At 30.6% G+C, this 13,266-nt stretch overlaps 1 protein-coding gene across 5 annotated transcripts in view; it reads right to left on the bottom strand.

Annotated features, from left to right (window-relative positions):
- Nucleotides 1–1,004: 1,004 nt before the first annotated feature.
- The window catches only part of LOC127715086 (Krueppel-like factor 12), a 56,269-nt gene continuing 44,007 nt past the window's right edge, over nucleotides 1,005–13,266 (bottom strand). For 4 of the 5 annotated variants that reach the window (XM_052221117.1, XM_052221120.1, XM_052221119.1 and 1 more), the window contains 5 exons: nucleotides 12,387–12,486; nucleotides 9,010–9,103; nucleotides 8,528–8,736; nucleotides 6,319–6,492; nucleotides 1,005–5,138 (listed from right to left, as the gene is read on the bottom strand). In XM_052221117.1, the coding sequence (XP_052077077.1) occupies nucleotides 6,320–6,492; nucleotides 8,528–8,736; nucleotides 9,010–9,103; nucleotides 12,387–12,486 (576 nt within the window). In that variant the 3' untranslated portion in view covers nucleotides 1,005–5,138; nucleotide 6,319. Of the gene's footprint in view, nucleotides 5,139–5,158; nucleotides 6,090–6,318; nucleotides 6,493–8,527; nucleotides 8,737–9,009; nucleotides 9,104–12,386; nucleotides 12,487–13,266 lie in introns of those variants that run through there. The other variant, XM_052221118.1, reaches the window with a different exon arrangement.

A 13,266-nucleotide genomic window follows, 5' to 3' on the forward strand; every position in this document is an offset into this window, starting at 1 on the left:
AAGTTTTTGTGGTCAAGTCCATACCTCTGATACTGTAAGCAATTGTCAACTGTATTTGGTGTATGGAATGATAGTTATAAGTAAGATATAAATGTCAGTCTGACAGGTTTTAAAGTACTGTGACCTCATTCTCATGATTCATTGGTCAATCTCAAGTTTGTGTGGTTTAGCCTGTTTCTATGATACTATAACCAATAGGTCAACTATATTTGTTATATGGAATGATTGCAAAGTGTACTTGTCTGTCTGTATGGCAGTGTTCTCCTGGCCTGGACTTCATTTTCATGGTTAATTGGGCAATGTTTAGCTTGATTGTTAAGTTCTTTTCTTAGATAATATAAGCAATAGGTAAACCATATTTGGTGTATGGAATGATAGCAAGGTGTTTATGTCTGTCTGGCAGGGTTCATCTGACCTTGACCTCACTTTCATGGTTCATTGGTTAATGTTTAGTTTTCATTGTTAGGGCTGTTTCTCAAATAACATAAATTCAATCATGACCGGTAAAGCAGACGACAGGTTTCAGCATGTGTGCATGTTTACAATTCCTTTAATCTCACTAAAACTTTATCATTAGCCTGCCTACTGAAGTAGGGTGATTGTCTTAGGGTACCCTGGCTTTCTCAACCAAACAAAATAAACCTCATGATGTAACTAATGTAACTGAAAGTCGCCTTTTGTAGCTGACTATGCGGTATGGTTTTGCTCATTGTTGGAGGCCATGTGGTGACCTATAGTTGTTAATTTCTATGTCAATTGGTCTCTTGTGGAGAGTTGTCTCATTGTCAATCAGACCACATCTTCTCATTTCTATATTAAACACCAACAAACAAACAAACTTTATTTTCTGACCAGTTTTCCAATACCAGTAACTGGAGTTCAATGACTTTGTAGGCATACCTTGCCATATTGAAATTTTATATTGGTTTTAATACAGCCATCATTATAACACGAAGAAACACTAGATGAACCAATCAAATGGGCAATATAAAATTAAAAAGATATATTTTATATTACTTTATTTTTTATAGACATGTATAGTTCTGAGAACATATCCACAACATTGCACAAAATATTCTTAAATAAATAACTCTACTACAAAATGATAAAATCATTCTCACATCATCATTGGCACACTATAAACACCAAGAGAATATGTACTATGTTAATCTGACATGTGTAGTGTGTTAATCTGAAATATGTACTGCATTTATCTGACATGTATGTTAAATGGGGTTTTCTCCTATTTGATATTTAACAAAAACCTTAACTTGATTCCATTCCATAATATCCAATACAACTCAAATTAACAGTAGTAAACTTTGCTAAAGATGATTTGGGAATAAAAAAGTTCTTAACTGTTGAAATATACTGGCCTATAACTATAATTACTGTGGATTAATTTATTTTTCATGGATACCAGTTTTCGTGGATTGAGGAAATATTGTATGTTCGATTTCATGGTTTGCCAAAGTCTGCACACAAGTCTATGGAAAATTTGTAATTCTTTGAACATTTAAATTTGTGGTTCAACTTTATCCACAAAATCTACGCAAATTGGTATTCCACGAATAATAATGAATTGACAGTATTAAACTTTTTTTGAACAACAACAACAGGGTATGCATATTTTACATCGTTCATCTTAAAGGGTCAGTTAATGTCCTGTTGTATGTTAACAACTGCCGACTATAAATAAGAGGTAACAGTAGTTTACCCATGTTCAAGTCCTATAAAACCATTTCGATGATATAAATCAAGTTACAAGACAAAAACAGAGGGAATCCCATGAACTCTAATAGACGGGAAACCAGATGCGTCAACAGGGTTGGCATCTCCTGCTATGCATGCTTTGCCCCCAATTCAAATCCACACTTCGACAAAATGTCACAATCAGTAAATTTATAAATCGGAAGAAAACAGTCCATATTCTCTTGGCAAGTAATCAAATAAAATGCCACAAGAAAGCATGATTATGTTCCAGTCTCATAGTTACTAAATTCAAACTGATCTGAGCTTGGTTAGTTACAAAAGTTTACCAAGCAAGAAATAGTATATCTTATCGCTTTTACAAAGCACTAGTTATAAATTGTAAACCTGTTTAAGATAATCATTATTTAACATCTCAACAGCTATTTAGCTTACTTTTTCATTTGTAATACTGTATTCATGCACTAAAATACTCAGTTTATTGTTACTGGTAGTTCTCCATTTCACTAAACAGACCGTAAAAAATATTTTTTTCTTGACAAAATAAAAAAAAAAACATATCTTTAATTTTTATAGGTGAAAACGGATAAATTTGCATCCAGTCTAAACAAGAAAATGTTCTAAAATTAAATATTGATTGAGTTCTCAAAACATGAAACCATTTTATTACCGGAACTTCAAATGCCAATTAAAATTGGATTAAAATCTCCACTACTCCGAAAAAAAAAGTTTTCTGAGGTTTTATTTTATCTTACTTTGAAGAAAATTTCCAATATTAACTCAGTTGTATAAAATAAATATTACAATCTGCTAATCTATCACTAATTGTAAAAAAATTAGTACATTTTTCATTGTATTTTTACACTTCAGTTCTTTAAAAACATAACAAACATTTAATCACTTTAATTCTGTTTTTCAAGATCACAAATATGCAAAATGGCAAGAAAGTTATAAACCAAGACATATAATTCAGAAAACTAAAGTCAAATTTTAAAATGCTCCCATGTGACAACCCCTTCCCCTTTTCGACCCTTCTGCAATCCCCCTTTTAAGTGTTTTTTCCACATATTTTTGGTATCAAATTTAAATTACATAATCATAACAAACAAATCAGTACTTTCAAATAGATCAAATACTATTGTTCAATAAATAATGCAGCATTCCTGAAAAACATGTATTGCTTATATTCAGCAGTTTGAAAAAATTTAACTATTAGTATTATTTTGTTATAGTTTAAATTTAATTTTTTTTTAAATATTTCAACAGAAATAATATCAAAATCTTTGTTCGAAACAATTTTCAATTTATTTTAATTTTTAAATAACTTTCTAAGTAATAGGATTAGGTAAAGTTTCTAATTACGACTGTTCCTGAAATTATTACAAGCAGGGGAGCAAACTCTTTATTTTATCCCACCATAACTAACAATCCTGAGTTTTATTCATATTTTAAAACTGACCTTTGCAATTAAACAATTTTTAATTTGACACATCTTAAATCCCTGTTATACAATTGTTTCTGAAAAATCCCAATCATTTCAAAATAGATTTTCTTGTGTAAAAAAAATCTTGCTTTCTCAAATTCCCTTCTGACAGGACTTTCAATTAAAAAATCTTTACAGTGTGATTCATTTGTAAGACTAAAGCAAAAACTGCTTTACCATAAATGTTTCAAATATTTCCGTTGATTATAAGAATTTCCTTTCACACAATTAATAAGGTATTATATTGCTCAAAACTTATATCTATTTCTTGTATTTTTCCCATATGGCTACAAAAGAGTTATTATTTAAGTTCTCACTGGGTCCATTTTAAATGTAATTGGTCTAAAAAATGTGATATTAAAGGATTATAAGAACTTTATAATCAATGCATTGAAAAAAGGCTAAATTGTTACTAAATTATAGGAGGGAACGGCTCTTACTTCTTCTGGAATACAAATATCAGTCAACACCAAACATTCTTTTTTACAAGAAAATCCAAAAATCTAAAGTTCTATTGATTGGGCCTAAATTCTAATGATGTAAATAACTATCAAATACAGACACTAAACTCTTCATAAACTCTCACAACATGAAACTGGCAGTCAGATTTATGATAAGCACAAATCTTATTTACAAATGTCATGGAAACACAAAAAAAATTCTATATCAATACAATTTTTTCAATAACAATCATTTTCTTAACAACTTACAACAAACTACTCATCAATAACAATATAACAAATATGCAATAACTTTCAAAATCTTGTTTAAAAAATTCTTTGTGTTGTGTATCAAGTATTCAGCAGTGAATAATACACATATACATATATATGTACCGGTTAAACTTATTGCTTATGTGTAAAAATAAAGCATAACAAAACAATTCAACAATAAAGCAAAATTTTTTGTGAAATCTTCCACTTATGTATCCTTTGTGAAATCTGTAATATTATTGTAACATATTCTCAAAAATATGAATTTGTGTATAAAATATTCTAAATTGAAGCCAAACTAATTTTGTGAATATTTTCACTAGGAAGACATACTTCAGAATAAAAAAACACATGAAACAAAAAGTAACTGTGCTATCTAAAAAATGTCATTGCATCAATCTTCAATTATCGTGGAGATCTGAAAAATACCACAGTTTAGCAAAAGCAAGTAAGCTGGCATCTTTGAAGTCAGATATAAGCATAGCAATACTGTAACCTGCATTCCAAAGAAATTGTAATAATTGTAATGTTAATTGTGAAATAGCTGGAATTTAGGTAAAAAAGCATATGAAAATAATGTGAACTTGATGCTGTGGTCTTTCTTTCTTAACACAGCTTTCATTTTTCAAAAATTGATTTTCTATTCAAGTTTAAAACTATTAGAAAACTGAACATATTGTAAAATAACTAACTTCATCACAATTTGAAAGAAATAATTAAAATTTCATTAAACAAGATTAGTGTATAAAGACTAAATATCAAACAATATGAATTACCAATCCAATGTTTTATATGGTTTTACAAAATAAATTGATATTCTGTTATAGAAACCTGCTCTAACAATATGAGTCACATGATCAACATGTGACAACAAATTCTGTCCACACGACTTCAGTTACTTGTATAATCATTAGTACCTGAAAGTGTGTAAATCGTGTCTCTGATGAACATAAAATGGTAATGCACCAATAACAGTAAGCCCTGACATCTGGGTAAATAGGTTTGTTTTAATGATACAAATATAAATTGTTGGGTCTATGTATCAATACATAATCAGGGCCTGGAACATTGCACATTTTGTCGTCTGCAGCTTCAGTGAAGTAATGTCAACACATATGGCCAACAGGAAAAATCTGTAGCTTTAGTGAAGTATTGTCAACCTCAAACAGCTAACAGGAAAAAATAAGTGTCCTTGTTTGACAAGAACAAATCAAATTAACCATTGCCTAGATCTGAAAAGAAAAAAATAACATGAATTTAGAACAATTGATGACAAACATGAAAGTTAATAACTAAATTTGAATTCTTAATAAAAGTACAGTTGATAAGATTATCTGTGGACCCATATTCAATGACGGATATTAACAACAATCTGCACCCACCATTTTGCCCACAGGGAAAGAAAAAATTTGAATGGATTATGTTTTTCCTGTCAAAATCTTGGAAATTTAATGTAAACATGTTCTCTTTTCAATACAATGGGGAAGTGACTTCATCCAAACAAATAATTTTAATTCCCCAATTTCAAATAAAATCACTGAAGCGAAACAAAATTGTATCACAACAGTATCAAGTAGCTGAGTAACAATGAGTTTACCGATTTACAGTACAAAGTACCTAAACAAAAATAACAGTATGTGCCGGTTACATGCAAACCTAATACTATGTACTCTTTGTATCACAATTATCATTCATAAATTATCTTTTTTTTTTCTTTTTTTTTAAATGCAAATTGCACTGTCACCCTTGTCAAGGTGGTAGAGTGAAAATGGTACTATTGTTTGATATGACACTTTTTTGTCGTTTGTAATCCTGAGAGGGAATACACCAGTTAACATTTTTATCTGTTTGTACTAAGTCATCCCAAGGAGTGGTGGTCTCTCAGTTTTATCAGTGTACGGAGGTGATGTGAACAGACAATTTTTGTCTATGACATTAAAAGTGCACAATATGTGTAACATATCTGGACACATAATGAATCGAACTCATGCATTACCCTGAAATCTTTTGTCATAGTTTTGCAGTCATAAGAAAGATATGAAAAACTAGTTAAACTCCACCTCATCTTCATGTGTATGTCCCATGATAGGTTCCTCAGCAGTGGTTGTATTAAGTTATATCTTTAGTTAATTTTGTCTTGCTGGCAGATCTTGCATATTCTCTTAAATCAATTCCAGGCATTTCTAGAATAGGCATAAATCAGAGCTTTACATTGTATAGACATTTTGTATTTTGACCTTTAGATGTCGTTTTGGTTTTTTGTGTGTTGGTTTGCTGTCCTATTGATGCATATCCCATATCTCTTTTTATATATTTTCTCAAAAATGTACCCTTAGGAATGTAATCATTTGTTACTAGTTGCAAAACAGCATACAGATGGTTCAAATTTCACATATTGATGTACATAGTTACCTCAATGTCTCTTCATGTGTAGTGACAGATGGTCTGAGCGTGAGAATGCCCGTTCACACACGTTACATTTAAATGGTTTGTCTCCTGTGTGTTTTCTGTAATGCCGTGTTAATTCGTCAGATCTTGCAAATCTCCAAGTACACCCTTCCCAATTACATACATAAGGTTTTTCACCTATAAAGATAAAAAAAAACTAAAAAAATTTAATAAAAATTCCTTTATTTGAAACTACCGCATAATATTTAAAAACAAAAGCATTGTTTCATGCTTATGTCCTTAAAATCTATCAATAACACTAATTTAAATTTAACACACAGCTTCTAAAGATAATGTTTTTACCTGGATCTTAAATAATTCTTCTCTTAAAAAAAGGTTCATACATTTTGAATAATATATTAATTAGTTTATTTTTCATTGCTAGTAGGAGGGAAATTTTCCAAATTCTTGAATGCCAAAAAAATATGTTTTTTTAATTTTGTAAGTAAACAGTACAGAGGTCTACCTGATAGACAGATAACTAAAATTTTACATATGGGTGTGACAATACAGAAAATATATAACAGGCACCCAATTACTAAATGTTTATTTAAATGACATTTAAATATATAAATTGGAATTTTCTACCTGGGGGAGGTATCAATTTACTAGGAAAGTAGATTAATTTCAGAAACAGGATATTTAAATCTAGTTTGCAATGATTTAAGAGTCCCTATTATTAAACAATGGTACTAAATACAATAATTTCCTTAATAGACACTTTGAAAATATATGTATATAAATTGAATAACTCTTTAAGAATGAATCCAAAAGTATTTCATTAATGCAGGAATTTTTTTTTTACCTAAAAATGCAGTATAACAATGGGAAAAAAATTATTTACAATCCAGGCATTTTAGACATCCAATTATTTTTAAAATTGTACTAGAAGCTTTCAAAGAGGAATAAAAAAAACAGATGTCTTATTTAAAATTTCATTTACTAAAATCATATAATTTTTATAGTTAAAAAACTTTTCAGACATTTCTTCATTTATTCTTCTTCTATCAAACATCTCCATGAGTCAAAGAAAAGATCATGGATCAAGCTTTCAAATACAAAAGATCTCTTATTTAAAAAAAAGAATTGTTTTCAGTGGCAAATATCTTCCTTTTTATAACAATACATTGAGGAGAATTTGATGAGTAATTGTGGATCACATTTCAGGAAAAAGACATCTATATACCTTTTAGCTTTATATCCCTTTAATTCATAAAGTGAATACTGAAGTAAGTAATTACAGGGTCGAAATTTTCGTTTTTAAAATACACAGCCTGGTACATAAAACACAAAATTAAAATGATAAAGAGAGTAAAATTTTATACCTCCACTGACGGGCACTGTATGACAGTGTTTTGTAGAAAAGTTTTATGGGGTCATAAGAAGGAATTTTTATTTCTTAATTTTACAATTACAGTATCAATGTTCAAGCACCAACAAATTTATGTGACTAAAATTACTACCCTGATATAATACGATATAGTGGTTTAAAATCTCCATTCATTTAAAGATCCATGCCTTTACACATTAAACAATAAATATGATTTGTCAGGAGTGCTGACTCAGCACTAGTGCTTTAAGTATTTTTCAACCAGAGATAAGAGTCATGAAATAAATTAAGAAAGTTGTTGCTGACTAACACTTGAGTGTTCACTTGGGGACCATCTTGACCTTGCTACAATGTCTGAGCAACCCTCTGTACCATTATCAATATGAAGCGCAGAAACAAAATTGCTTTTCTTTTAATCAGGTTATTTCCTTGTATTTTAATGACATTTTTGTCTCGTGTACATCAAGCCTTTATTTTTTCTTTTCTTTATTCACCAATGAAAGTTTTACATAAATAAACCATACCATAAAAATTGGTTTTTTCAAGGATACAGGGATTCAGCTTGCCCATTAAATGTGTATAGTGCGAAAAAATCAGTGTTTAATAAAATGAAAGGTAAAAGTGACACCACCCAAATTCAAACTTTATCAGTGTTTTGTGGTAATAAGCATTGTGTATAAGTTTCATAACATTTGGTAGAGGCAAACTAAATTTAGAGAACGGAAACCAAATTCGGGAGATACGGACGTACAGACGGACAAGGGTAAAACTTAATGTAGCGGAGGGGGCATAAAAAAGTTCTTCTGGTAATGGAAATGATGTGAATCAAATGTAATGACATACCTGTATGTGTTCTTCTATGAGCTTTTAGGTGGGAACTTTTTGTATATACTTTATTACAGCCATCAAAATCACATCGATGAACACGCCTCTTCTTTTCTCTATCAATAAAGGGGTCACAATTTGGCACAGGGGATAGTGTATAGGGCATTGTGATTGGCTGAGGTGATGGTGCTGAGTTGTTGTTACATGTATCTAACGACTTAAATTTACTGAAAAACAAAAAAATAACAAACATAATTTTCACTTCAAGTAAGCTCAGCTAACTGACTTATTCTAATGATATAAATTAAACCATTTCTGTAGTTTAGATCTTATGTGTACTTGAAAAAGTTAAATGATTCTGTGGAAGTTGAGCAAATTCATAAAGAAAAGCATTTAATAATGCATGTTAAAATGCATATCATAAAAATAAACATAGAAAATAACCTTTAACAATATAAGAGTTATCTTTCCTTGATCATTTAAAATTCCTTTTTACTTACTCTGAAGCTGCTTTTATCCTCTGTAGAGATAACAATGCAGCAGACCCTATTTTATTTACTGTTTCTAATGTAACTGTTGGAGGTTCATCTAAATCTGAAATAAACAGAAATAACTGATTACATACAAAAATACCTACATCAAAGAAAAACATCAACTTTTGCAAAATTTAAAGACCGGACAGTATCAATTTTCCTGCACTTTGAAGAACCCTTGCATCGAGTTTCTTTGATAAGTAGATAAATAGCAAGTTGTGAGGGAATAGATTTGCAAAATACATTCTTGTTGTCAACTTGCAGTGAAAATTCTCCGTACAGGCCATCCACTCTTGTTGGCCTCTTAAATATGCATGTAATATTTCAATTTAATTTATTCCAATCTATAAAGACTTAAAAGAAAGCTTTTATTCTGATCAGCAAAAAACTTAAGGATTTAACTAGTGAAGATAGATACCCTGAATTTGACCTGATGAAATGACTCAGACCCGACATAATTTCATAAAACCTTCACATTTTGACAATTTAATATTAAGTTTTGGAAATTTTATATCATAAAAATATGTCAGATGCCATAAACCTGGTATCTTTTAATGATTAAATGCTGCATGTTTACATGTTAAGCGAGTTAGTATTTCAAAAAGAAGATAACTGTCTACTATATCTAGATTCCTACGATTCTATATGACAAGTATATCATTAATATGATCATAAGAAACACCTGACAGATCAAGATTTATATCAAAACATTTAAGTGATGGGTGTGTTCATAATGGGTGTGTATCAAGGAAGATTCACATTAAACAAAGCATAAAATCTCATTTTTATGACAAAAAATTGTCAACAAGAAACAAACTTGTTTTTGTTCTTTCATACCTGGAATTTTATGTTATCTTTTAATTTGAATTTTACATTATAGTTGTTCATAAAAATTAGTGACTTTTGCTAATTATAAATTATTCAGTCAATACCCTTTTAGTACAAGCAGAAGACCAAAGTAACTAATATGAGGCAGGTGATACCTGTGAAAGAGGCCTTAAAAGTCCTTAGTATTTTCATGATACTTTTTGGTAATCAGATATACAAATTTGTGGGAAATCTTATGCTTTTCAACATGACAGCCTCCATCTTGATGTTAAACAAGCAAATGTTCTAAAATAAAAGTTAACGATTTTGGATTCACTAGTTTGTTGATTTTTATATTGATATACTGTATGTTGATTTCCTTAGAGTAATTGAGGCTTTGTCCTCATACAAAAGTACTTATGTTCATTTTATTTTCATGGAAATCAATTTTCACGAATTAAGGAAAAATTGTATCAAGGACAATCAAACTTATAGTTTTGACAAAGTCTACTAGCTTACAAACCTATTGAAAATTCATTCTTCATCTTTACCAGAGAAATGAACGAAAGATACTGTAATATTCAGTAAATACTGGTAATATGTAATCCCAATAAGTAATTCTTCAATTATTAATTAACGCAAGAACATACATGATCATGACAAGGCTGATTACCTACAAGCAGGTGCATGTGTAAATATAGATCATAACTTGTCATTTTTTTACGATTTATGATATTATCTCTCACACCACCACACCTCATTTCCACACCTAACTTCCTATATGTAAAGATAAGTCATTAATGATAAACCAGGCACACATCTTTGCATGTGTGAAATTTATTTTCAAACTTTCCTTCCTGGCAAGATAAGACATACATTAACCTCCATATTTTCAAAATTATGTAACACCATTATTTTTTTATTTCATTCATCCTTTTTTTTTACCTTTTTAAACATGATTTTTTTATAATTGTGAATATTTTGTTGCCAAGATAAGATATTTACAAAAGTGCAAGTCTGTATTTTGTCTAAGTTTATTAATCTATGTACATATTTATGTAAAAATGTATGTGAATTTACAATACATGATCTTCCAATCGGTGCTTTTCCTGCAAAAATTTGATGTCACAAAGCAAACATCTTCATGTCTCAATGTCCTTTGACACATTTTCCCTGAATAACCCCTGGTCAACTGGTAGAGTTCATTCACAAAATTGGAGTTTGAAACTCATCTTTTATCTTTAAAATGTCAAAAAAGAAGGCAGGTAAAAGGCCATCTCCGACAATGATGGCCTACACACCTTAAGATTACTTGACTGCTTTAGACATTAAGTTTTGTTGTGTTGTTTAGCTTGCATTTCGAAGGACATTTCTGATTTACATAAATGTACCAACCACCTTATCTTCTCCAGTTTTTAAAAGCTTCTTGTTGGATTCATTTCCCTTTTACAATGGTTGTACTTTTATCAAAAACAAACAAACGCCAAAAATACCTTTATAGTTTCCGTCAGGATCAAATAATGACCTGGTACCATAATGAATTTACAAGGTAATTTACAACTCCTAATTGTCAACATCAATTAGTTAAATCACTAATTTAATTATCCACTGGTGTATGGATTTTTAACCCAACATTACTATTACAACAAAACATCACACATGGATGAATGGATAACAACTTATGACTTCAAAACAAACCACAATAACATTGACAAACAAATAATCGTGAAATTGTGCTTGTCACTATCGAAGGTCGTAAGGAGGACACTATCTTGAATTCAAAATCTATAAGTACAGACTCTTTTGTTATTTTTTTTTAATAAAAGAGGAAAGAAATGGGTCAAGATAATATTGGTTTTAGAACTATGTTGTATTTTATATAGAGAAGTCTCTCTTTGTTAAATCTATTTCAAAATTTTAAATGTTAAACATAACATGAAAGAAAAAGTTTACTTCTACATTTTGCAACTCATTACGAGTCTCAGTTTTGCTTCTGATATACATTTGCTTATCTATCATACAATTTATACCCTTACCAAACTTAACATTCTTCAAGGGATGCTGAACATATAGGCCTGTAATATTGCTACAACTAACCCAGCCATTATAACCCTCAATTTGGCCAAAACTAAACCTTTACCTTTATTCAACCCTCGGGGGCCTTGGTGGCTGAGTGGTCTAAGTACGGTAGTTGAACTACTGTATCACTAGCCAGTCAACACTGCATGAGGTTGTGAGTTCGAATCCCACACGTGGCAGGTGCACTCGACTCCAATCTTAATTGACTAGGATTGTCAGTTTTCCTACCGAAGGTCGTGGTTCTCTCCTGGCACTCCGGCTTCATCCACCAATAAATCCTGACCGCCACGAAATAGCACAATAGTGTTGAAAGTGGCGTTAAACACTAATCAATCAATCAATCAATCAATTATTCAACCCTCTAAACCGTACCTGTTGAATGAAATGTAGGTTTTAAATGCAGTATACTTGTACTCTCTTCACCAACCAGTAAGATATTTCTGCAAAGAATTACATACCTGATGTTCCTCCTAACTCGTGAAGTGGTGGTGTTCCTGAGATCATAGCGTCATATGTTTTCTTATTCACAGACAAGTCTACTGGCTCTGTTTGAACAGGCTGAAAATTAAAAATATCCATTTACTACTAAAGTAATAATAATGTCTAGCTGATTCTGTCTTGAAAGAAAGAAAAAAAAACTTGCAGTCTTAAGACATTAGTAATTTTAGTAGTATTGTCACGAAGCTGCAGTCATTGTTTTTTACACTGTCTGACATATATTTATTTCATCAGAAACAAATCATCTTTTTGTAGCTCACATACTTTGTAAAGGCAAAGATGATATTGAGCCTCTGATCTTTCTTTAGAAAATTCTGTCATTTAAAGACACACTTTCAAAAAGGGAAGCCATTTGATTTTATGTGAGAAGTCAGGATGATTTTTTCAAGGATGTTATTTTCAGTTCTTACCAGGCCAGCATATTCATTTCTCATATCCTCCCAACCCCTACCATAACCCCTGCCCCCCACCCAATCCCCACCCATCCCCACCCCCATAAAAAATCCAATTGTTATCCACAGATGCAAATTTAAGCCAAAATAAACATTGACTGTTCTAGTATAGCAGTAACTGCTTTTGGATAAGTCTTCATAAAGCTCATATATAAATGATGAATATTATAAAGGTGATTAGCATATTAAATCATCCACCAGTCAGTCCAAACAAACCATCAGTATTCTAAATTCAATCCTTCTATAAGGTGTGGTAGGAAGAGATGAAATATATATGTATGATTTTGAATGACTAGTCAGGTCATCAATTCTACATTGACACAAATTGTAATTAAATTACACCTAAAACAAACTTTCTTATAGTCAACTATCAATTCTGTATGTTTCA

Source organism: Mytilus californianus, unplaced genomic scaffold, assembly GCF_021869535.1.
Source record: "Mytilus californianus isolate M0D057914Y unplaced genomic scaffold, xbMytCali1.0.p SCAF_9, whole genome shotgun sequence".
Classification (NCBI taxonomy): domain Eukaryota; kingdom Metazoa; phylum Mollusca; class Bivalvia; order Mytilida; family Mytilidae; genus Mytilus; species Mytilus californianus.